The sequence below is a fragment of the Elgaria multicarinata genome, chromosome 3, assembly GCF_023053635.1.
Source record: "Elgaria multicarinata webbii isolate HBS135686 ecotype San Diego chromosome 3, rElgMul1.1.pri, whole genome shotgun sequence".
NCBI lineage: Eukaryota > Metazoa > Chordata > Lepidosauria > Squamata > Anguidae > Elgaria > Elgaria multicarinata.
The window spans coordinates 64,275,168-64,299,605 of record NC_086173.1 but is presented as its reverse complement, the minus strand read 5'-3'; the positions used below and the strand labels follow the sequence as shown (position 1 = coordinate 64,299,605).

The 24,438-nt window shown below is 43.3% G+C and overlaps 1 protein-coding gene across 2 annotated transcripts in view; it reads right to left on the bottom strand.

Annotated features, from left to right (window-relative positions):
• Positions 1-24,438, bottom strand: part of NACC1 (nucleus accumbens associated 1) — a 32,448-nt gene continuing 8,010 nt past the window's right edge. Inside the window, exons 2-6 of one of the 2 annotated variants that reach the window (XM_063120514.1) lie at positions 13,187-14,159; positions 9,956-10,129; positions 6,822-6,927; positions 6,215-6,312; positions 1-5,224 (exon numbers count right to left, since the gene is read on the bottom strand). In XM_063120514.1, coding sequence (XP_062976584.1) covers positions 4,965-5,224; positions 6,215-6,312; positions 6,822-6,927; positions 9,956-10,129; positions 13,187-14,126 — 1,578 coding nt within the window. In that variant the 5' untranslated portion in view covers positions 14,127-14,159 and the 3' untranslated portion in view covers positions 1-4,964. The remainder of the gene's footprint in view (positions 5,225-6,214; positions 6,313-6,821; positions 6,928-9,955; positions 10,130-13,186; positions 14,160-24,438) is intronic. The other variant, XM_063120515.1, reaches the window with a different exon arrangement.

Below are 24,438 nucleotides of genomic sequence, written 5' to 3'. Positions count from 1 at the left end.
TCTAGGCACACACCTTTAAAATGCATCAAAATACTGTAGTTGGAAATTGAAAACCTTTCAAAAGGATGATTGGCTATGATCTACTCTTTCAGAAGGAAACATTGGGAAGAAGAATTTCTAATGCAACAGTCATTCCAGAGCTAAGATTTTCAAATTCCCAGAGCTTTAGAACATTTTAAACCCAAGCAATGACTTTTACATTAAAAGGCAAACAAAATTTGCTGTGAAAGATTTAGGGGCTTGCTCTGCTTTTATACGATCAAATTATCCCCTCAAGGCAGTCTTTTGCTGCTGCTGTGAGGGAAAAAGATCTAGCTCAATTTGCTGGAGCCTGCTGGGTCAAATAAGGGAGGGCCCCAGCAGTCAGGGTGGATGACAAAGAGTGATTCTGGCCAGGTTGGTCTAGAGGAGAAGGTGGCGGAGAGAGGCGTATGCAAGGAGGGGGAAGGTTAAGGCGTTCTAACCCCTTTCGTTCCCTTACGTTTACCACTGAAAATTTCACAGTAACTAGCTAGGTGAGGGAGGTGGACCCTACTAGGATGCACAACCAGGGAGAGCAGCAGAAACGGGCCCACCGGAAAATAATTTTAAAATGGCGGAGCTAGATCCCGTTCAGTCAGTATGAGTATTGAGGGCCTGTCAGGATTAGCAGCTCAGCAGCAGAGGCTGGTATGACAACAGGTTCAATAAGGGAAACACTGCCAATGGGGTTTTTGGGGTGCTTTAAGAGCAAATTACTACAGCTACATCTTGCCAGAATTAAATCCATGGGTACTGTGGGGAAGGGGGTGACCATAATTGTTGACTCCTCTGTGTGTGTGTGTGTGTGCAGCAGCCAGCCAGTGCAGAGCCAGGGCTGTTAGGCACATGAAGGAATAACTTAGGCATGGGTACAGCATTGGGGAAGGGAGGGACTTGGGCCACGTGCAATTGTGGCCGTATTCAACTAATCACCCTCATAACGAACGGTGACCCCAGATGCATATCCCTGTTTTTAACAGAACACTCACCCAACCAGTTCAACATGATAGACATGAGCACTGTGATGTACATCACACGTACACATGTGGGTCTCTTTTACTGTTTCAGGGTGACAAATGCCTTGCATTCAAATCAATGTTTTCCTTCTGATCAATGCTCATATTCTCTATAACTTGAACAAGGTCAATCCCTGCTCCTACACAAACACACTTCACTGCTTTCTTTTTTAAAGCCAGGCCTTTCCTTAATGGAGTATGACTAAAGATTACTCAGCATATGTCAATAATTAACTATACACATACTCTTATTGGGTTTCTAGTAAAGGTCTATAATTTTTTAACAAATTTCACTTTTCAATCACTTCCAACTTCTTTGGGGAAAAATACAAATCAAGGGTGAAGTGAATGGGTTTAACAACAGAAATGACCATACGCAGAACACAAAAACAGGGCACACCACTGACCGGGTGATAGAAAAACCCTTTCTTGCATAAACGGAGCTTGTGGGAAAGGAAAACAATGTGGCCTGGAAGAAAGTGCAAACAATGTTAAGTCTGAAATTGTGTCCATGTCAACACTGCAGTTATCAGATCTTAGACAAATTGTTATCCATTTCTCCAGGTGTAGTGCAAATGCTGACGTAGTCAATAGCCAAGGTATGACAACGTTACAAAATTAACCCAGCTCATCGTGGGTTTCCACCAATGGAGTCACTGGTACTCTAATTCGAGGAAAGACTGAGGAAATTTTTCAGTATTTCCCCCCAGTAAATTCACAAAATTAGAATCTCCAGGATTCCTTGGGGAAGTCAACAATGAAACCAGTATAAAGCTGGCTTAGGTTTGTAACACAGATTGATTTCAATTGCTTAATAATTTCAGATGCTTACCAGCCTTATTTGTAAAAACATTTCACAGCAAACGCAACACCCCGGACCAGCACACCGCAAATCAGGGTGCTCTGGATCCAGCATAGTTTGCTTGAGCTCACAGTCTCAGCTAAGCCCTCTCTGCAAAATGTGTACTCATTTATACTTCTTTGAATACAGTCCATGTATCTATCTTTGTCTCCCCCAAGTGGCGGGAAAAGGATACTATGGCTTTTAGTATCTAAAGAATTATTTAAAAACAATGGAAGAGGACCAACTGTCCAGACAAAAGTAAACAAACCGCATGCCCTGGAGGAGAAACCAACTCTTTTAGGATGAAACAACGCACCGAATGTTACAGGTCATGGAAAACAGGTATGTGTCATCTTAAGGTAAAGAAAATAATCCCCACTGGGGGTCCCTAAAATCAGATAACACTGCCTTCTTTGGCAATACCGGTGCATTCATGCAGATGGTGGTTGGGTGGTCATTATGTCAAGTTCAGACTAACACACTGAGACCCAAAATGTATTCTAGCAGCCCAATCCCACACATGTCTATTTGGAAGCAAGTCCCACTGAGTTCCTTCAGACTCACTGCCAGCTAAGCACGCGTAGGATTGCATTCTTCATATCACACGTGTTTTCTCCAGAGCTCAGGAAAATAAGGAACATTCGTTAAGAAGTAAATATAAATTTGTACTAAGAAATGAAGCAGCCACTACAAGAATCGTTCCTCCTCCATCACAAAAAATGAATGAACAAGTGAGGCAAGTGAAAGTAGTCTCCCTTTGATAAACACAGACTAACCGTATTCATATATTCTTTTAAATAAAATGTTTGGCCTTATCTGCTGTAACAGTTTATTAAAAACATATAAAAAGGTTACATCACAACAGATAGCCAGGCCTCCTTAAGAGTCACTTGCCTTTACAAACAGAGGCCTAATTGGCAATTGGCAATCCTCCTTTGGAGAAAGGAGGATTTATCCGGGTCAGGTTTGCTTCGATTAACTGAGGCATCTACACAAGACACTCTTGACAGTGATTAACAACCTGACTTGAAATCATAAAATAGTTGGTCTTTAAGGTGCCACGGTATTTGCCATCTTTTTTCCTACCGATGCTCTGAAATTTATTCCCACAGAGTCAAGCACAAGGGTTTCCATTGTTAAAAATGTTTCTAATTCATTAAAAAGCTTGCCACCCACTGTCTCCTACCACGATTTAGGCCGACAGCTCAATTTGCTCAAAGGAAATCTAAAGAAGCGTTTAGCGTTAACAATGAACATGGCCAGTTCTGTATTCAAAGATTTCCAGTCAGGAGAGAGATTCCCCCAATGTGACTACGAGTTTTATCTTGAACTGTACAAACAAACGCAAAAAGAGGGAGAGGAGCATTACTATAGTCACGTCACCCTGTCAATCCAAATATTTCTGCTGTGCCTCACTTATTTCCCCTCTCAAGATGGAGCCAAAACCTATGAAACCAAGTACAGGAGTTTGATACTCTGGATCAAACACCACTCCAAAGCATCATGGATGTGAGACTGGCAAGACGTGGGGGAAGGCAAGGGTGCAATTTTATGGTTTGATTAGCTACCTATTGTTGGGGAGAGAAGCTCGGCCAAAGTTTCAATCACGTGACAGAAGACACTGGCCTTAGAATCCAACAGGCTAAACCCTCTTCCCTTGGTCTGAAGTCCTGTCCTGAAACCTCCTCACATGCTGGGGAGCTTGGGGCACTCCTAGGGGCACAGAGGCGATGCTTTCTCCCTTGGCTTTGCCCTTGCCTTCAAAACCTCCTTCCCAAGCGTCACGACCCTTGCTTGTGGCAACCTAGCTGGAGTGGCAGAAAGGGGTGTAAACCAGCAGCACTGCCGTTTGTTCCACCCACATCCACAAGCACAGCCTGGAAGGGACTGATCCTTTAGCCAGCAGGACGAAGGAGCCAAGCTCTAGGAACAATTCCAGGCTAGGACAGCAGAGGGAGGCAGACAAAGGTGGCAACGCTTCCAGGTCCCGGCATACGCTGCACTTGTGTAAACGGGCTGAAGTGGCTGACAATGGAACGGTGTGTGAATTCCACCCCATGTGACATCCACCCACTTGAGAGCGGTGGCTAGGCCTCAAAGAAACAGGAGGCGTCCCAGCAGCGTTCAAGCATGTGAGTCGTGCATCTCTGCTCCGTGTAAAGATTACAGAGGGATACTCATTGTTCCTTCGCTGCTTCTATACCACTTAAAATACGCGAGGGCTGCTCTGGCATGCAGGTTGGGCCTAGAGGGGATCACATTAGTAGGCCAGGGTGGTCTAAAAGAAAGGGCTGCCGTGGTGTGGGGCAAGTGCATTGGTTCAGAGGGCCTGGAAAGCCGAGGGGGTGCGTGTGTACAGGAGGATACTGAGAACAGCGGGAGAGGAATTAATTGCCTTGCTGGGCAAGACCTGAGCGTACCCTAAAGAAGATCGGAGGGGGCAGGAGAGGAACTGAGAAGGGGGAGAATGACATGACAGCAGCCCTGGGTTCAGGTCCTTCCCAGTCTGCATTTATCATGGCACGAGGATTTTTTTCACTCTCTGGTCTGGACCTGAGGAAAGACTGGATGATGTTCCGTCCAAGTTAGAGCTCTGCCTGGGGAGAACCAGATCTGATGAAGGAAGAGGCAGTGCTCTGGGGTAAGACTTCCCTGGATCATGGCCTCCATTTGGAAATGGATTTGGTTTGTTAAAAAAAATCTACTAAAATATAAATCTAAAAACAATTAATAGCACAACAAGGTCAGAGGGAATGTGGGGGGGTGGGGGGGTGGGGGGTGGAGGGAAATGCCAGCCAGAACTGCCAATGCAGCAGCAGGACTCCCCTCTGAGCTCATAACTAGCTGTGGTGCCTGAGGAAGCAAGGCCCATGTTTAAGGAGGTTTCTTTAAAAAAAAAAAAAAAAAAAAGAGACGGCAAAACGCTTTCTTTCCCTCTGCCGAAACGAAACAAAACCGACAACAACAAAAAAAGGAAATGAAAAAAAAAAAGGTGGAAAACGATTCTACCAAAAAAAAAAAAAAAAAAAAACCCAAATTAGGAAATAAAAATCATCGACTGGAAAAAGAGAGGCGGGCACATTTTACTGGAGGCCCTCAGTGGAGGTGCCTGCATCGCCGTCATGGCTGCCTGTCTCGAAGCTGTGCTCCACGCCCATGATGTCTGGCTCCATCTTGCCAGTGTCGTTGATGAAGGTTGTGTAGGTGTCGCCCTCGGCCATCAGTAGTTTCAGTTTGGGGATCCAGCTCTTGCGTACAACGCGCCGGGCGTTTGTGCACATGTCAGCAGCAATAGCATTCATCTCGCTCTCCTTGAAGTTGGGGGCAAAGTTCTGGCAATAAACTGAGAACGGGGAAGGGTGGTCAGCCCCACGGTAGCAGCCACTTGGGAAATTCCCACAGCTTGTTGCCTCTCTAGCCCCAGCCACCCACCACCTGCGAGGACTCACAGCATCATCGACAGACAGTCAAGTCTAAAACCGCAGCAGCAAGGAAAGGCCAACTTCAAAACATTTATACTCAGCACTAAATTGATTTCTTCATCAGTGATCATTATGGGTCTGGGTATCCCACAGGGACGGAGCAAGAGGTGCAAGCCCACTGAGCAGACACAAATTTCTCCTGCTGAATGGGTCTCTAGTTGACTTTCCAACTGGTTAGAGCTGGACTCCAAGAAGTCTACCTATTCCTCCGATCTCTCTTTTTCTGTGGCTCGCTTCAGCTCCCTCTCAGAGCCCTCAACCTCAATGTCTCACACTTCCGATCTTTACCCATCAGTGCTAACTTCGTGTGAACCCTTTCCACAATTCCTTGCGCTAAACCAACATTCATGCGCTGAAGGCATGCATTCAGTTTCTTCATAGCCCCTGGTTTTACTTCCTCCTGTTCTACGTATTGTTCAAGCCAATTACTCACACTATCTTCTTCAATTGGGACAGGAAGGGAGGAATTTCCCCAAGGATTAGGCCCTATGCTTTCACACATCTGCGTTGATTTAGATTTCACTGGCACTTGAAGACTCTTCTTACAGCCGAAAACATTATTCAGGGGAGCCATAGCTTTCTTCTGTCTATTCTCTGGTTTCTTTTCCTAGCATAGAACAGCTTTCCAAATAGAGTTGGCATTGTGCCAAATGTTTAACCTGGATTGCTCTATGCTCAGAAACCATCCAATAAGGACTGCACAATGCCTGGCTTGGTTTCCTGGCCAATGTGCACCAAGCTCGATTTCCCACCCACCTCCCCACCCTCCAGCGCCTACCCTTCAAGGGTAGGAATAATATATTCCTACACTCTCCAACCGCAACAGGAGGATCTCTTTGACAGACACTCACACTTCACAGCATGCAGCACCCGGCTGTCGAGGGGTTTCCGGCTGGGGTCATTGGTGGAGGAGCGGATTCCAGTGCCACAACTGTTAGCAAGGGTATTCCTGGTAAGTGGTCAAAGAGAATGCGATTAAAACCTTCACAGAAATGAATGATCTAAGCTATTTGCAGTCTTTATTCCTGTTCTCCAAGTCTCTAACTAGTTCCTTGTTATGAAAAAGCTCTGAACGCTGATAACATTACAGTATTGTACTAATCACTCTGTGAAACTCTAACAACTGTTTGATATTTTAAACTGATGTTAATTCTGGAGGAGTAGAATGAATGAAATTCCTTGACCTATTTCTTCTTCCTTCTTCTTAGCTTTCTCTTTTTCTCTTTTAGTAATTTTATAAAACCATCACAGAACGCATGGCGCCGTACCTTTCCCCTAACAGCCAACTCTGTCCATCTCCATCTGCCCCAGTGCCTGGCCTGTCCCCTGCTCTGGCTAAGCTCCCTGAGTCCAGGAGCCCCACCTCCAAGGGGAGGAAAAGAAGAAGAAGAGAGAAACAGAACTTTCCCCCAACCCCCTGGTTTCATCCACCCACCCACCACTGGAAAATTTACTCACCGGTCAAAGAAGGATGCTAGAAGCCGTCTGAGAAGCACTTTGTGCCGTGTGCCAGCACTGACATGGCAATTCATCAGCTGTGCCCGAGTGATGTACACGTTGGTACCTGTTGTCAAAAGAGAATGCTTTGAAAGTGGGTAGAGACCAATAAGCCATCTAAGCAAACCTCAGCACAGTAAAAGACGCTTCGTGGAAGTGGCAAGAAACAATGTTCTTACAGCGAGATCCATCCAGGATTCCAATAACATGTTATAAAATGATGCTCCACATGTGGTTGGCTAAGGGCAGGTTGCCTACCGGTAACTGTGGTTCTTCAAGGGGCAGTCGTCTCTGAGCTCACACATATGGGTTCTGTGCCTGTGCAGAACAGTCATTTGGCACATTCTAGAGCTAAAAAAGTTCTAGGCAGGAGTTCCACCCGCCTCCTCTGCACACACTCCGGGTGCGGCTCCTGCCTGTCTCTCAGTTCCAAATCTGCCACAGCGGAGGAATAAAGAAGACGGGGCATCGAAATGGGAATAAGGGTGGATTGTTCGAGTTCACAGAAGACCACTTGAAGAACCACAGTTACAGGTAAGCAACCTGTCCTCCTCCTTCATGGTCTCTGTGACTCACACATGTGGGTGACTGAAAAGTAAAGGGGGGCGATTTCATGCCAGACCTGAAGAAAGGACTGTTCTGTCAAAAGCCACATCAGCGCTTGATGAAGGTAGAAGGCTGAGCCCAGGTTGCTACTCTACACTGAAACCACCCATTTGGCGAAGTGCTGAGATGACACTGGGTGACCCTTTTTGTGTCCCGAGTGGCAGACAAATAAATGGATAGATTGCCTAAAGGGTGGGGTTCTACGGATGTACAATGAAAGTGCCCTACTGACATCTAGGGAATGAAGCTTGACTTCCATTGGAGAGCTAGGTTGGGGAACGAATGCTGGTAGTACGATATCTTGGGTTAAACCGAATTGTGAGACAACCTTTGGAATAAAAGAGCAGTCTGGGTGTAGCACTACTTTGTCCCTAGGAAAAGTAAGAAATGGTTGGTCATGCTTTAGAGAACATAGTTCATTCACTCTTTCAGGTTGGCGCTGAGGTGGCCATTGGCATTGCCAGTACGGATGTGGCCGGTTAGTAGAGGTCGCAGAGGACTGGGTTCCAATTCACATCTTCTAGGCAGATATCTTCAATTGTACATGCTGTCAAGAATGTCATTTGTGGATGCACGATAAAGGAATTCTCCATTGAATGAAAGGTCCTCCACTCTTGATCTGAGCACCTGGGGGAGTCCTGCAGTACGAAGTCAAGCATGATGTCTCAAAGAGATAGTGGCTGCCATAGTCTTGGAGCCACAGTCAGCCATGTGGTGGTCCATGTTGATTTGTTGGCTCTCTCATCTGTGGGCTTCAGCTTGGAAAATCGTTGCAAAGTTTTTGACGTCTTTCAGGAGATGGTCTAAGAAGGTTGCTGCTTTCTTTCATAAGGCCTATGGGTAGGCTGCCCTGCACGCCTTGTAATTTCACCACGTGGAGTCCTAGAGCTGCAATGAAATAAATGCTGCATCTCATGGAATCTAATTTATTTCTCTCTGAATCCACGGGGCAGAGTGAGGCTTTTGTTTCATCTTTGATTGGGAGGCTTCTGCTATTATGCAGTTTACTGTGGGGTGTTTGAAGAGGAAGGAGCGGTCCTCTTCCTGTACCCTATATACTTTTTTCATTTTTCTCAACGCAGGAAGGAGAGTAGGCTTCACTCAGGATTGTTTGATTACATGCAGTAATGTTGGATAGTATCCAGTGGAGCTAAGTCCGGTTGTACTCTTTTAAAGCCTGGATCCAAGACCAGAACCGGTGGGACCTTAATCTCTAGCCAAGGAATGTTGCCATTCTGAGGAATTGTTCCACATATGGCCTTGTATCTTTTGATGGGGGAAAGAGGATTTTGATCCCCTATGACAGTATCTGGTGAGGAGGCCCAGGCCTGGACAGAGAAAGTGGAAGATGAGTCTGAGCCATAGTCATCCTGTGCCAAAAGAGGGGGAGTTTGGAGGCATCTCTGTGGCAGCGGCCAGTGACAGCTGGGTGAGCTGTACCGCTGGCAGTGACTGCGTAGTGGCCAGTGGTCCCAGGAGGTTTTTTACTGGCTGGGAGAAGAGACCAGTGAGCAAGAGGCAGACTTGATACCACTGTAGTTTCTGGTAATTAAGGTCAGGCAGTTTAGGGACTGTGAGACGGTGCTGCAGGCTTAGAAGGCCTCGGAGGCCATGCACTCCAAAGGGGCAATGAAATAAAGAAGACAAACTGAGATAAAATAGAATAGGAAGAGAAGAAGAGAGAACAATGAAAAGAGAACCCTGTTCAGCATCCCAGGAGGGGACAGTAGAATTCCGGAGGAATTTTTTAACCTTTTTTCCTCCAAGGAACCCAACATCAACAACCCCGTGAGGTAGTTGGGCTGAGAGGCTGTGACTGGCTCAAAGTCACCCAGTGAGCTTCCATGGCCGAGTGGGGACTAGAACCCAGATCTCCTGACTCCCAGTCCAACACTCTAACCACTACACCACACTGGCTCTAAAGCATGAGACATGGGAGCTGCAGGGCTGATTTACCAGTTAGCTTGTTTAATCTGGGAGGAAAAATTCTGAATTTTAAGAAATGTTGACACAGATGGAGTGAACTTCTCAAATTCTAACACCTTGTAGACTAACAATCATGACTGCCTTGCATCTGGGTAAACAAATAAAATACACACACTGGGTACTACCAGATGAGACTTTATGGTCCCATCAGCTTGCTCCGTTCACAGAAATCCAGACATCATCATCTTCTACTCGTGACCCTCCTGGGTTTTCTTATCACTTCTTCCATCTTTTTCCTTAATGCAGAAAATCCATTAAGAAAAAAAAGAGGGAACAGCAGCACAATGCCTTCTGACCACTAATGCGAAGTACGCTCCATCTGAAAGGACTCCCCTCACCCCGCAACACACAGAAGCAACTTCATACCCAAAAAGCGTTCAATCCCTTGGGAGGATTCTCAGTCTGGAAGCAGCTGGGATTTTTCTGACTGGCTGCAGCTAGCTTGCAACCTATGTGCTTACCCACACACATTTGACCCGAATAGGCCGAGCCACCGATCTTACCTGTCACAAGTTCCAGCTTCTCAGCTGGGTCCCCCTCGTCATACAGCTTGGGATGGCACCGGTTCCCAATCTGGTTGATAAGCTCAGCAGGCAGCGAAGCCAGGTCTTGCCGCACCCGTATCCGGTTGCGAGACTCTGATTGCACCTGGTCTGGCAGTGCTTCCACTTTCTCTGCTGGGCGAAGAAGAAAGGTGAAGGGGGGCAGCAAAGAGGGGAAAAGAGTGTGTGAAAAGCAAGCATGGAACGGAGGGTAAAAGTTATGGGATCTAGAGGGGAAGACCCTCTCCCCCGGTGAAAAAGCTCCTACGTACCCCCACCACCTTCTTGAACAGAACTCTTACGCGAGCGATGCAGGTGCACAGACCGCCTGGATTTATAGAACATAGGATTTGGTTATCCCTTTTAAAAATGGGATCACAACCACCATCCTTTCTTCCCTCGAGAACAGAGAGCCATTTAAGAGCTTATGCTTCTGATTTTTTCAATGAAAGGCTGAGGGTGGGAAGAGCTGACCGATGTTGTAGCCACTGGGATCTCCCAAGTCACAGAAAAGGATTTGACCCACACTGGAAGGCAGGGAGAGGAAATGCCGACAGGTGACTAGGCATCCGCAGCCCGAAGAGGCTGGATCCTTTTATGTGTCTATCAGGACTGATCATTCCAAGCTCGAGGCTGCTGTTCATCACCATCGTAGGACATTTCCCCAAAGTACTTCACAAGAATCTCAGCCATCCTTGCAACAAACACAAAGGGAAAGCATTATTCCCATACTAAAGACCAGGGACGGGGGCTTTCCTATGGCCAAATTGCAGCTTCCCTAAGGCCAAAGAGAGGGCTGGTGGCTGAGCTGAGATTTGACCTGTATTTGACCTACTTTATTTTAATATACATACACATACATACCTTTTCTCAGCTAGCTTCAGAGTGGAGTACAAAAAAGTTACACAACAATTTTAAACTAGCTAAAACAAAACAACCAAACACAGATGCAGAAGAGCTGAAGCAGCAGCAACTCATCTATGAAAGGCAGAAAGAGAAAAAAGTATGTCTTCAATTGCCTCTGAAAAGATGGTAAGCAGGGTGATCAAAACACCTCCTGTAGGAAGGCATTCCAAAATATTGTAGGTCAAACGAAGAAGGCCCTGTGGCTTATAGTGGCCAACCACCTAAGATGGAACTTCAGCAGAGGCTCCTCTGCAGAGCTCTAATGCCAGAAGAGCAGAGGCACAGTAGAAAAGATGTTCCTGTAGATGATCAGGACCCAGATCATCTAGGGCTTTAAAGATCAAAAACAGCACCTTGAGTTGACTCTGGAAACCATTTATTTATTTATTACATTTATATACCGCCCCATAGCGGAAGCTCTCAATTGGCAGCCAAAAGGTTGTATCCAATGGTAATTCTACCTAGAATAAACCCACTGAGATGAATGGGATGTAAGTGAGATGAACATCAGGTACAACCCAATGTAACTGCCTGAAAGTTAGGTTGCTTATCTGTAACTGAATTTCTTTGAGTGATCATCTGTGCATTCACACACATGGGATCTGCACCTGCACAGAACTCACTTTGGGAAACTTCCAATGCTGAGGAATTTTTCGTGGGAACCCTTCCCCCACCATCCCATTGCGATACTCTGGTGAGTTTCCCAAAGTGAGCTCCGTGCAGGTGCAGAGCCCATATGTGTGATGCACAGAGACCACGAAGATCAAGATAGGTGTTCTAGAAGAATGCCAGTTCAAGCCTGTCAATTGACAAGCAGTGGCATTCTGTGCTAATTTCCAAAATTTCAGAACAGTCTTCATGGACAGGTCCACACAAAATGCATGATTGTAGTCTTGCCTGGAAGTCTCCAAGGCAGGAATAACAGCTCTAGGTCTCCATAACAGCCTTCCCCAACTTGGTGCCCTCCAGATGTGTTGTACTACAATTTGTCAGCATAGATGACTGGGGGATAATGGGACTTGTAGTCCAACACATCTGGAGACTGCTAGATTGGGGAATGCTGCCCTATGAGCTTAACCACTTTGCTGCTTCCTGCAGGTTTCAATACAAATTTTGCTGACTAAATCTGAGAAAATCTCTTGAGTATTTGGCCTTTGTGAATTGGGTTGAGAAGAAATGGAAAAAAGCCTTGGAGGGCACAAAACCATCCTACACAGACACGCAAGGTCATAGTTATGATAGGAACCCGAGAAAAATCTCCAAGCAAACACAGACTGTCCTGACTCACTTGCTTGGGCTCAAAGCCCTGATCACTAAGCCATACCTTCCAGGTGCAGAAATTATTCACACCATTCCTTTGGGTTACCGATATCATTAATATTTAGACTTTTCCAGTCATTGCTAGATTAAACCTCCTCAGAGTGTTTCCAGACAGAGGGCTCCTAGCGCTACCAATCAGAAAGCATTGTGCAGCTATTCTGCCCTTTAATGGATTTTCTGCAGCAAGAAAAAAGATAGAAGTAGCAGTGGGAAAACATGGGAAGGTTATGAGTGGAAGACAATGATGTCTGGACACACACAATGGAGCAGGACGATGGCAAAATAAAAGTCTCATCTGGAAGCACCCTTAGTTGGACAGAGTAGCTCATTTTAGAAGACTGTCTAGACTTGATTCTAAAGCTGGGGGAAATAGTAATTAATCATTCTTTAATGCCATATACGCTTCTTCCTTCAATGGTAACTTTTAGCTTTGGCCGTAACTTCAAGGATGCTTCACGCAGTATAACAGAAGCAGCTACATGCAAACTAAAATGTTTAGCATTCATCTGCTTCTATGTTGTAAGATGCAAGGATGCTACTTGTTTCTTTGTTTGCTTTTATGCTGCAGGCACATTTATGGAAACACACATCAGGGAGCCCAGGTTGACTGCAGCTCCCTGCATACACGTCCCCTGCATAGGTGCGTGAAAAAGAGTCATGCCCCCATCTCAAATGTTACAGGGTAGACACGGACACCTGATCAATCTTTACCATCTACCTGCTTCTGCAGTCAAATCTGAAGGGCCCACACTCTTGACAGGCTGAGTAGACCCAGCTCCAAGGGTCCTATTGTAATATTTGTTTCCCAGCACCCAAGATCTCCATCCTTAATTCCTGCCAGCACTTGTTCAGACCTTTGTTTGATTTTTTATCACAGCACAGGAAGGCAACTTGAATAAATTCCCTTCTTTAGGGAGCAGGGAGATCAGCAAGCCTCCCCCTCCCCAACCCGTCCTTGATACTCACCCGTCTGCCCTACATTCATCATGCTGTACATAGTGTACATGTTGCAGATCTGCCGGTACTGCTCGTCGGAGCCCTCCTCCGGAGCGTCTTCCTCTTCATCTTCCTCGTTGTGGTAGGAACTGGGGCTGTCACTGGTGTAGGCACTGGAGGTGCCAGGGCTTGTCTGGTCTGAAGTACTAGGGCCGCTGACCACGCCTGCCCCTCCACTGCCTCCCGTTAGTGCCCCCTGCTGCTGGGCCTGTTGCTGCTGTTGGACCTGCTGCTGCTGCTGCTGGGCCTGCCGGTTACCGCCACTCAGCTCCTGCTGGGAGGAGATCTTGGCCATTTTGCGGCTTCCGTTACTGCCACCGCCGCCCCCTCCTCCTTCTTTCTGGCTGCTTTCCCAGAGCCGCTTAACCACAAATGTGCACTGGACAGAGTCTGAGTCCTGCTGTTCTGTCTTTACGCGAGAGACCAGAGGCAGGGGTGTGTTGCCGGAAGGCCAGGTGGACGTCTGTGCCACAGGGCTCTGTGGCTCTGAGGAAGGCGCCTCCTCAGCGTGCAAGCCTTGGGAGTCACAGCTGGGCGAGCTGACCTTCAGGAAGAACTCAGTCCCCTTCTCCATAATCTCCTGGATCTGTAGGAACCCGGCCGTGTACATTAGCAGGAACTGGTCGCCTACGTTCATGCTGAGGCGGCCAGTGTAGCAGAAGCTGAGGATCTGCTGGAAGGACTGAGGTTGCACAGCAGCAGGAAGCTCCACCACGGTGCTCTTGCTGTTGTTGAAAAGGTCCCGGAAGTAGCAACTGCTGGCAGCCAGCACAGCCCGGTGCGCCTTGAAAGCATGGCCTTTCACCACCACCGAGACATCACAGTACAGGCCCTGCAACCGCTGCTCATTCAGGCACTCCAGGATGCTGTTACCAAAATTGGGGATCTCCATCTGGAGAATCTGAGCCATCCTCTCCTTCTCCTCCTCACTTGGATAGGTGCACTGGAAAGGGAATAAGGAGTCAGACAGGTTGTATATGGGACCAACACGGAAGGACAGAAAGAGAGCCAACAAGAGGTAAAGGAAAGAGGGGAAGGGGAAGGGAAGGTCAGCCATTTCCTTTTACTGCTTGGTTGGTCCCCTTTAGGCCAGAAAGGGTGACCATGAGAGGTAGCAGAGATCAAACACGCAGTCCATCCAATCAACTATTTTACATGCTGTTTCTAGACATGGTAACCTCATTAGTATACTATAGGGCTTTCTCCCACAGGTTTTAGTAGCCAAAGCTTCTACAACACATGAAGCATGAGGCATGGGCAATGTGCACACAGTTATACAAGGCTTACAGTGGACACATTCCTTGTTGTGAAGAGTTAATACTATAAATAGCCCTGACATAAATCATAATGAGAAGTCAGCAGGGCAGAAGAAGGGTACTGGTGAAACCTCTATTACATAGTTGAAAGAAACTAGTAGAACACTTATATTAATTATGGGTTATTTGTACATTGCTTTATGTGTGCCTTTTTAACGAGGAAAGATTTAATTTGTGTGAACGAAGCAGAGAGCAGGCCGAAGCCTAAAAGACAGTAATGTTACGTTCAATACGGGAATTACTCTAAGCTGGCAAATGATGGTGCTATATAAATAAATAATAATAATAATAATGGATACTGTTTTTGTGACTGCGCCAGGTCAAAATTTGGATATAGCAAAGTTTATTCCTTAAACATACAAGTTTCTTTCTTGGACAGGTCACACAAGCAGAGGAGGAAGTATGACGTATTTCTTCGATTGTAAGATGCCATCGATTGTAAGACACACACTAATTTCAGTACCACCAACAGAAATAAAAACCCTAACACGCACCCCATTTTTAGAGATGTTTATATGGGGAAAAAAGTGTGTCTTAGAATCGAAGAAATAGGGTAGGTCAAAAAGCTGCAAGGGCTCAGGACAAGGTTTATCAGCCAGCCAACCCCCCTCTTTTAAACAAACATTGTTGCTTCTCCTGGCCAACTTGTCTGGGGTGGGGGTGGGGAGATCCACATTTAAACATTTCTCAAGCGTGATGGTAAGAATTGACCAGTAGGGCAAACTTCTACAGTTAAGTCCCATCAACATTTTGTTTTGAACAGGACAAGGAAAATTTAGTATCTTGGGAAGCTGAGCTGAAAAATGGAATCACACAACCTACTACAAAGAAAGTTTTTCAGTGGAAGCTATCAGTAGAAAGCCTGGGCTATTTTGTAAGCTCAAACTTCAAATAGTTGCTCTTAAAATATTTTGTTTATTTATTTATTTTAATTTATTTTAAAATTTGCAAATATATAACAATAACAAGCACAAGCAAAACAAAACAAAAGGGGAAGCCTGTAATAGAGAAGCAGGAAAAAAGGAGAAAAGGGGGCGGGGGAGTAACACAATGTCATGAACCGTATCCATACACAATAAACGTTTTATAACTCTTAATAAAGAAAATAATAATAATGATGATACAAATAACTGATACAAATAATTAATGAAACAAAAACATTTCAAGCTTCTGATTCCCATACATAGCATTCCCAAACTGAACAAAACATGCCCACCTATCCATATACTCTGTGCCTCTTACAATTCCTTCCCTCCTTTGTATATAGTCAGTCAGCTTATCCATAACTGCAAGTTCCAGACATTTACTCAGCCATTCATTTTCCTCTGGAGACTGTGCTGCCCTCCACCTTCTGGCCCAAATAATCTTAGCGGCAATTATCATTATTGTAACCAAGGACATTAAATTACTGGGAATTTCATCAGGAATAATCTGAAAAATTATCAACATCAAGGTTGGTCTTAATGGGTGGCCAATTATATCTTCAATTGTTAGAGTTATCTGAGACCAATATATCGAGGTAATAGAGCAATCCCACCACATATGTTTAAGATTAGCATTAACTACATGGCACTTCCAACACTTAAAATAATTAACAGACTGTATTTTATTTAAATATTCTGGTGTTAGGTACCGTCTTAACATTAACATACTGGGATTCCTGAACTGAGAGTGAATAAGAGCTCTTATCAATCGATCCCCAAATTTTTAGCCACATTCCCTCTGAAATAGGTCTTCCTAGATCTCTTTCCCGCCTTTGCCTCGAGATAGGTTCCTTAATTTTCAAATCCAATATTTTATAATTTACTGATAACAGTCTTCTCCCACCTTCAACTGTCTTCTCCCAGTTTGTTAGTTCCCTAAGAATTGACCTTGAGCACAGTAACTTAATCAAAAAAATCCTCATTTGAAAATACTGGAACCAAGGTGGAATCCATCCTGATGTTTTAATTGAAATTTCCTGCCTAGTCAATAATCTTCCTTGCATAATAAGATAGCCTAATCTTGAGATCCCTTTAGCCTCCCAATTCTGAAAATCCTCTAATTGAGCATTGCTATGCAAATTTGGGTGCTTTATGATTGAAGTCCATGGTGAAACTTCAGGACTCAAAATATTTTTATATTTATCCCAAGTCCTCAGCAGCTGCTGTGGAACAAGAGTTTGTAGAATAGATGCACCTCTTTTTTTTTAGGATACCACAATGTAGAGTCCAATGGGATATCCACAAATTGTTGTTCTAAATCATATAACACCCTATTCTCCCCTGGAAACAGCCATAAATGCAACCATACAAGTTGAGCGGCATCATAATAAAGCCCCAAATTTGGGACAGCAAGTCCCGCCCTTTGCTTTGGGCACTGCATTGTATTGATATCTATTCTAGGATGCTTGTCTTGCCAAATAAAGTTGTCAAAAATTTTCTGCCAACTTTTCAGTTCCCTAGAATCAATACACGAGCAATATGACAAATACAGAAATCTTGGAACTATTGACGTTCTAATTGCATTTATCCCTGCAAGCCAAGATAGCTTTAGTCTCTTCCATCTACCAAGCTCATTTTTAAACATTTGGACCAGATTATCGTAATTTATCTTAGCAACTCTCTTCGCAGCTACAACCAATTTCACCCCAAGATATTTGATTGAACAGTCCGTGACCCTCAAGCCATAATTTTGCTCAATATATTGTTGTTCGTTGATATCCAAATTAATAGCCAAGATTTCTGTCTTATGTTTATTAACCTCATAGCCAGAGATTTTACCAAAGCACTCAATTGCCCCCAAAATAGGGAGGAGACTTGCTCAATAATCCACTATAGAGAGAATAACATCATCAGCATACAGCGTGATCTTAATCTGAGACACCAATACCTCAATTCCTCTAATTCTGGGGTCTTTTCTAATAGCACAGGCCAGTGGTTTTATGGCCAAAGCAAAAAGTAACTGTGACAGAGGACAACCCTGTCTAGTCCCTCTTTTAAATTTCAGCTGCTTTGTGAGTTGTCTATTCACTAAGATTTTTGCAACCAGGTTAGAATATATCGCCCTTATATAGTTGATAAACCTAGGTGCAATATTGAAGGCTTTCAACACCTCAAACAAATATGGCCACTCCACTCTATCAAAAGCTTTAGTGGCGTCCAGAAAAAGCAATATAGTTGGAATCTTACTGATTTGTGCCTTATCTATGACATTAATAGCTTTCCTGATATTAAGATCAATCTGCCTACCCTTAATAAAGCCAGATGATCAGGGTTGATATATTTACAGATAACCTCCTTTAGCCTTCTCACTAAGATCCCTGTCAAGATCCTATAATCAGTATTTAAAAGCGAAATTGGCTCATATGATTCAACTAACACTGGGTCTTTGCCTTGCTTTAATATAGGAACAATCTTAGCTTCTGAATAGCTGTTAGGAAGATCACCTGAATTCAAACAATGATTATATAAACTAGCCATTTTATATAATGCTTTTATGATGCTTTTAGTATGTTTTTAGGAAGTTTTAACAATGCATACTGTGTTTTGAGTAATATTTTATGTATTTTATACTTGTTATTTTCCCCCGCCTCGATCAGGATGGAGAGACGGGTTAGAAATAAATTTATCATCATCATCATCAGTATCAGTACATCCTTATAGGCAAGTTAAAACTCCACACTAAGAACATCCAGGCCCCGGGGCCCTATTTTTATTAGCTTTCTGTAAATAAGAGACAATGTCCTCCCCCAGTGATTGTCGTACTAATTATTTCGTTATCTAAGGCAGAAAAGGCAGGAATATGCAAAGTCTCCAAAAACTGATGAATATCATTTATCGATGGGTTCTGATAGAACTTATAAAAGTCCCCACTAATCTCTTTCCTGTCTGTTGTGATCTGACCCCCAACTTTCAGCACCATGGATATCATATTTTGTTTTTGTTCCTTCGCAAGGCGCCAAGCCAATAGCTTATCCTGTTTAGGTCCCTTTTCAAAATATTTTTGTTTTGTTAACTCCAAGGCTTTTTCTGCTTCTATGGAATCATGTAGATCAACTCTGCTTTTTGCAACCACTAATCTTTCATATATAGCATCTGAGGGGTCTCGCTTATGTCTTTTCCAGGTCTTCCAGTTCCAAAACCAATTCTTTCCGTCTCTTCCTGAACTGTTTTCTCTTTCCTGCTTCTATATTAATAATAGCCCCTCTTATGACTACTTTAAAAGCATCCCAAAGTGTCACAATAGAATTAACCGAACCCCTATTAAATCTGAAATACTCAACAATAGCTGTTTGAATTTGACCAAACTCTTAAAATATTTTGAATCATAGAATTAGAGGAATAGAAGGAATGCCAAGGCCATTTAATGTCAAATCCTCCGTAACCAACATTTATAACTAATCTGTCCATATAATAGAAGGCTATGAGCCTAGAAGAGAGCAAAGAAGTGGCCAATGGATAGCTCACAAATGTGACCATAGCTTATATCTCTGGTAGCTCACCAATAAGATACTTACCAGAACCGTAATGATTCTGGGATTTAGAAGTCTCCATGAGGCAAATCAGCAGGGGTTTTGGTTTACCTTAGAGGGCTAAAAGGTCTGTGTCTTTAAAAAAATCATTATGAGAGAACTGCTGGTCTTGAAAGAACTCAAAGGTCATTGCGTTCAGCTTCCAGCATCAAGCCATGACCTTCTGAATCCAAACGTTCCTAAGAGATCAGCCTGCATCCTGCATCATACGTGGCTGCTTTTTAAATTGTTTTAGTGCTCGCTTTTATTGCTGTTGCTTCTTTTTGTATATTTTATTGTGTTTTTATTGTATTGTATGATTTTTGTAAGCTACCTTAAGCTATATGAAGAAAGGGAGGTATAAATATCACAAATAAGCAAATAAATTGCCGAATTAAGAAAGGGAGCCACACCAGATTAGTCTGCAAACAGGGAAGAAGTTCAATCAAGATAGTTCTAGTAATTGCCACATGAGAGCATGTCCTTTCATGGTCCTGCAGGGAAAAACATCCACTACTCCATCCTTGGCCAGCCAGCATTCTTTTCAGAACTGTGACTTGGTCCTATACAGGACTCCCCCCATCCCAACATCAGATTGCCAGAAATGAAGAACAGGCCAACACAACCGTAAGGAAGGGTAAGGTCAGGTGTATGCGTATGCATGGGGCACATGCTTATTATGCAGCACATGCTCATGCAAGAAAAAGAAAGTAACAACAGCTTGTTCGTGAATGAAAGAGCTGTCATAGCCCAGTGTTGTTTACCATGTGTGTACCTTTACACATTGTATGTAAATATATAATAAAGAGATAGATGGATAAGGGGGTCATATGTGCTGGAAGAGATTGATTAAAAAATGCTGCTACAGGGAGAAGTGACAATCTACTGCCACATGAGACCTTTTGCACATGATAAACCTTTTATGGCTCTCTGGCTATTTGCAATCATGAAGGACACTACTTGTAGGACATTCTTGCTGCCTGATCCGCCCCTTTTACGCTAAACTGATGTTGATAAGCTTCAGCAGTTAGCTGTCAACCAGAGACATCATACAATAATGCGAAATTTCCAAGCTGAGTTCTCAGTTATTTATCTCAATATTATCAAGCGCTGCAGGGATTATGGAAAAGTAAAAAGCTTCAAATGTAGCTCTTTATTAGTCCAGGGAAGGTTTTGTGGATGGTGGCAAAAGTGTTTGCGTTGGAAGAAATAAGCATATAGACTATAATGAGAAGTGGCAGCTTTTTCTATTTAAAAAAAGTTACATTTGGTGAACAGGCTGTCATCCAGCCATGTTGATCTGCAAGCACAGTGAAGTTCTATTACAGTCAGGTCTCTGAAGGGACAGAGCACATGGATCTTGCCCTCCAATAGCACATGAAGCTCTGAATCATGGGTATTGTCTGTTTAAGACAAACAGCATGTGTGTTAGAGATAAGAAACACCATGAATTTAAATGAAAGCTTTTGCTAAAAACAGACAAAACAGTCATGTGCTTTTTATTCTTTCACACTTGCCAACTGTGGGGGCAAGTTAATGCTGGCTGGAATGTTAAATACAAAAAATGAATGTCAATTTTTACTAAGGAGAAGAGGTATTGTACTTTGCCAGGGATCATATTTTCCCAACCACTTTCAAATCTGTCTGTCACAAAACATACTGCAGAGAGATATTACTGTGAGAGGACTGGCTGTGAGGCTGGAGACAGAGGGAGCACATGATGGGTTCTGGGGATGCAGCACTGCAAATACTACTTTTTAAAATCCCCATATATGCAAAAGGTTTTTGGAAATGGGATGAGCAGAACAATGCATTCAAACAAATACATTCTACCTCCCATGCAGAGATATCTGTGTCTATTCAGAGTGTGGTGCTGGATTGGACTGAGATCTCTGGTCCATATTTCAGTTTTCAACAGCTTAAAAAAAATCCCCACCCCCACCCCAGATGATAAGTTTGACAAACCTCCAATTTTCTTTTGGCTGTGTGGGGTGAGGGTAGAACTGAAATCTTCTTGCTGATTTGTATACAGTGGCATTGAAAAGTCCTCAATGTGAATTTTACTGAATTCAAAGTGCTTTCAAAAAGTAATATTATTACCAATGTTTTTAATGGGGGAGGGGAAAGAGAAGGAAGACACATTCCATGGTGTGTGTGTGTGTGTGTGTGTGTGTGCGGGTGAAATAAAAAAAAAACCCACCTAGTTCATGTATGTTTGTTTTTAAAATTCTCATTCGTGCTCAATGATCATCTGCAAATTAGTAGATGCACTGGAGCGCCATACTGTTCCAAAATGGTGTGTCCCCTCCCCATTGACAAAATAAGGGACACAATCTACTAGTTTTGTAGGTACAGCGCTATGGGGCTGAAGATCCAGAGAGGGTTCAGTACAATCCCCCATTTCCCCCTTCGCTTCACCTAACCCAGGCACATGTGCAGAAAAAGCAAAAGGACAATAATAATGCAATGCTATGCATGTCTACTCAGACTTTAAGTCCCATTGGGATCAATGGGACTTAAATTCAGGTCAATATGTGTAAGATTGCAGCTTAAAGGGAATGGGAGGTCTATGCATGCCTCTCATAACTCCATGCAAGGCATGGAAAAGGAAGACTGGATGGGCATACCACCCCCCATCCTAAAATGGCTCACTGTGCTGCTTGTGTGCATGCCAGTATACCACATGTAGGGGAGATGATAGCCAAAACCAGGTTCTATTGAGCCCTACCAAGATAATCTGCAGTATGAGTGGATTGTTCCCCTATGAATTTTATGGTTTCTGATTTTCTCCATCACTACTGTGTTCTTGCTTCCTAGCCTGCTTAGAAAGTGGTCAGAATTTAAGTATATTATGTTTCACTAAAAAGCAATTATTTAAATATGATATGGCCCAGAAAGAACAAGTAAGTTGCTTTAATAGCATTCTGAAGCAGCTATTAACGGTATGTCGATGTTTGAAATATTTGAGACTGTGATCTCACGCACACTTACTTCCAAGCAAATGTGTTTAAGGTTAGGGTATGAGTTACTCAGAGACAGGAAAAACAGGAAAAACCTTCACAGAATGCATTTTCTATTTTGAGCAGTATGATGTGTTTTTTATTTATGTAATCAAAGAAATAATATTATTGTTAAAACACTGGCTTATGGGATGAACAACTTCGGTAATGTTCTTATTTGTTTTATGTATTGGCAGTTTGCACAGTTCTCTTCATTATATATGATATAATAAATTATAAAAATAGTACCATATTCCACTTGTGGCTTTGTTTTATTCTGTAAAATTATGGTTTAGCAGCATGTTTTTTTTTAAAGAAACACATTTATTCTAGTGCAGAATACATTCGTTTACAAAACAGACAGAATTTGTAAAGATTTGCAAATATAAAATAATAAATGTAAGGCTCTATTGTTGAAAGTTTTTTTCTGGTTAGAGGTAATACTACTTGGTGAATGTATGTACTTTATAACTAAGATTACACTGATCATCAGTTACAAGCTATACCTACCACTGCAACAAATATAGGTATATAAGTAAGCTATTGCCAACCTTTTTGATTTTATACAATGGTGCTTTTTTAAAAAAGTTTTACCTTAAACTTGGAAGTCTTTTAATTAAGATATAAGAATGATAACATGTTCAATTCATACAACCTAACAATCAAATCTACTAAAAGGGAGCATAAATATTATGAATGTCTGCAGTTAAGAGACACCTTTACATAGGCCATGCATTAGGAGTACCAACCCACCCCTAAAGACAATGAAGTACACAATCCACTATTCTGTAAATCTACCATTCACAGCTTGGGGATCTTAGAAGACATCTGGCATCATACCATTTTTATACCAGTCTCATAAATCCCAAGGTATAATATAGATGTACAAAAGTATGCCCTTAGATACAGAACACAGCTACACATTCCATTTTTCCACTTTAATTCAAGTTTTAAGCCCCTCTCACTTACCATGCTGGCTTATACGCAATGTTCATGAGGTCTAAAAACTTATATCGAACCTTTCAAGAAAAAGGCATTGACATATTGGCTGCTTTCAAATAACATGATAGTCAACAGTAGGATAATAATCAACTCAACAATTGTTTACCTAGGGGGTACTCCCCACACAACGTAATAGTCAACCGTGGTGTGGATTAGGATCTGCGCTGAGTTGACTATTAGTCCACACTGCGTTGACTCACTCATCCCCCACCCTCTTCCCCCCTTAGTCCTCCCGCTAGTATCCCATCAGCCATTGCTGCCGAAAATCCTTCCTGCCAGCCGGACTAGAGCGGCAGCCACCATTTTGAACGCTCTTGCCTTGTGACTCTGTGGCTGATAAAATAACCAATGGTGGCCAAGGAAATAACCAACGGTACCCTCCACAGAATACGATAACCAATGGTGGTTCAAATAGCCAACTCTGGTTATTTACATTAGCTATTTGCATTCGTTATTTTGGTGAAATACCCAACCATTGGTTTAAAAAACCTCCCTCTACACAACACAATAATCCATGGAAGGTTAAATAACCAACCATTGACTATTCAAACCACCATTGGTTATCGTTTTATTTGAACCCAGTCACTGTGTTGCCTGTCACCATTTTTAAGATAAGATGATTGGAACTGTTTTATACTGAAGTAGTTCAAATATAACAGAGAAGGTGGAATTTGCCCCAAATCAGCAAAGAATCCAGAAACTCTAATTGTTAGCTGCTGCTCCCTCCAACCAGAGCTGTTCTCTCGGAATTCTGGAGAGGGCCCAAGAATCCCATATACCCTTCCTCCCCTGCACCTCTGTTACTGTTGGGTTTGAACAGCATGTTGCATTGTTATGGAAATCTAAGCACTTCAACTGCATTCCAATTCAGCTGCTGCTCTCTGAAATGGCCCTTGTCAGAGGCAGGATAAACAATTTAGACAACAGTTACAGCCAAGTTCAGCAGTTTAGTGTGCACATATGGGGGGGGGGATAGCAAGGGCTGGATGTGTGTGTGGTAGTGTTATGATCTGCCTGCTCCCAGCTATCCACCTGATCTTGTCAGGAGTGGTGCTGCTTCAGAGTCCAATTGAATCACCAAGGTGGTGATCCTATTACCACTTTGCTAGGAGTAAGTCCATAGAACTCAATGAAAGTTACTTTTGAAGAGACATGTATGGGATTGTGCTGTAAATATCTTGCTGTCTAAAGAGGCCTAGTAGTTGAAGTCCAAGGCCTAGAAATCCTACTTCCATCTCTGCCATAGACTGTTTGTCTGCCCTACGTCCTAGGGCAAATAATTGAGGTGGTCTATGACTCAAGATCTCCAGCTGTGTATAAGCCATGACAATAGGGCCTACCATCGTGGGGATATAGCCCAAGTAAATACAACCAAGAAACAGCTTAGGAGAGCTAGGAAATATTACTTGGAGT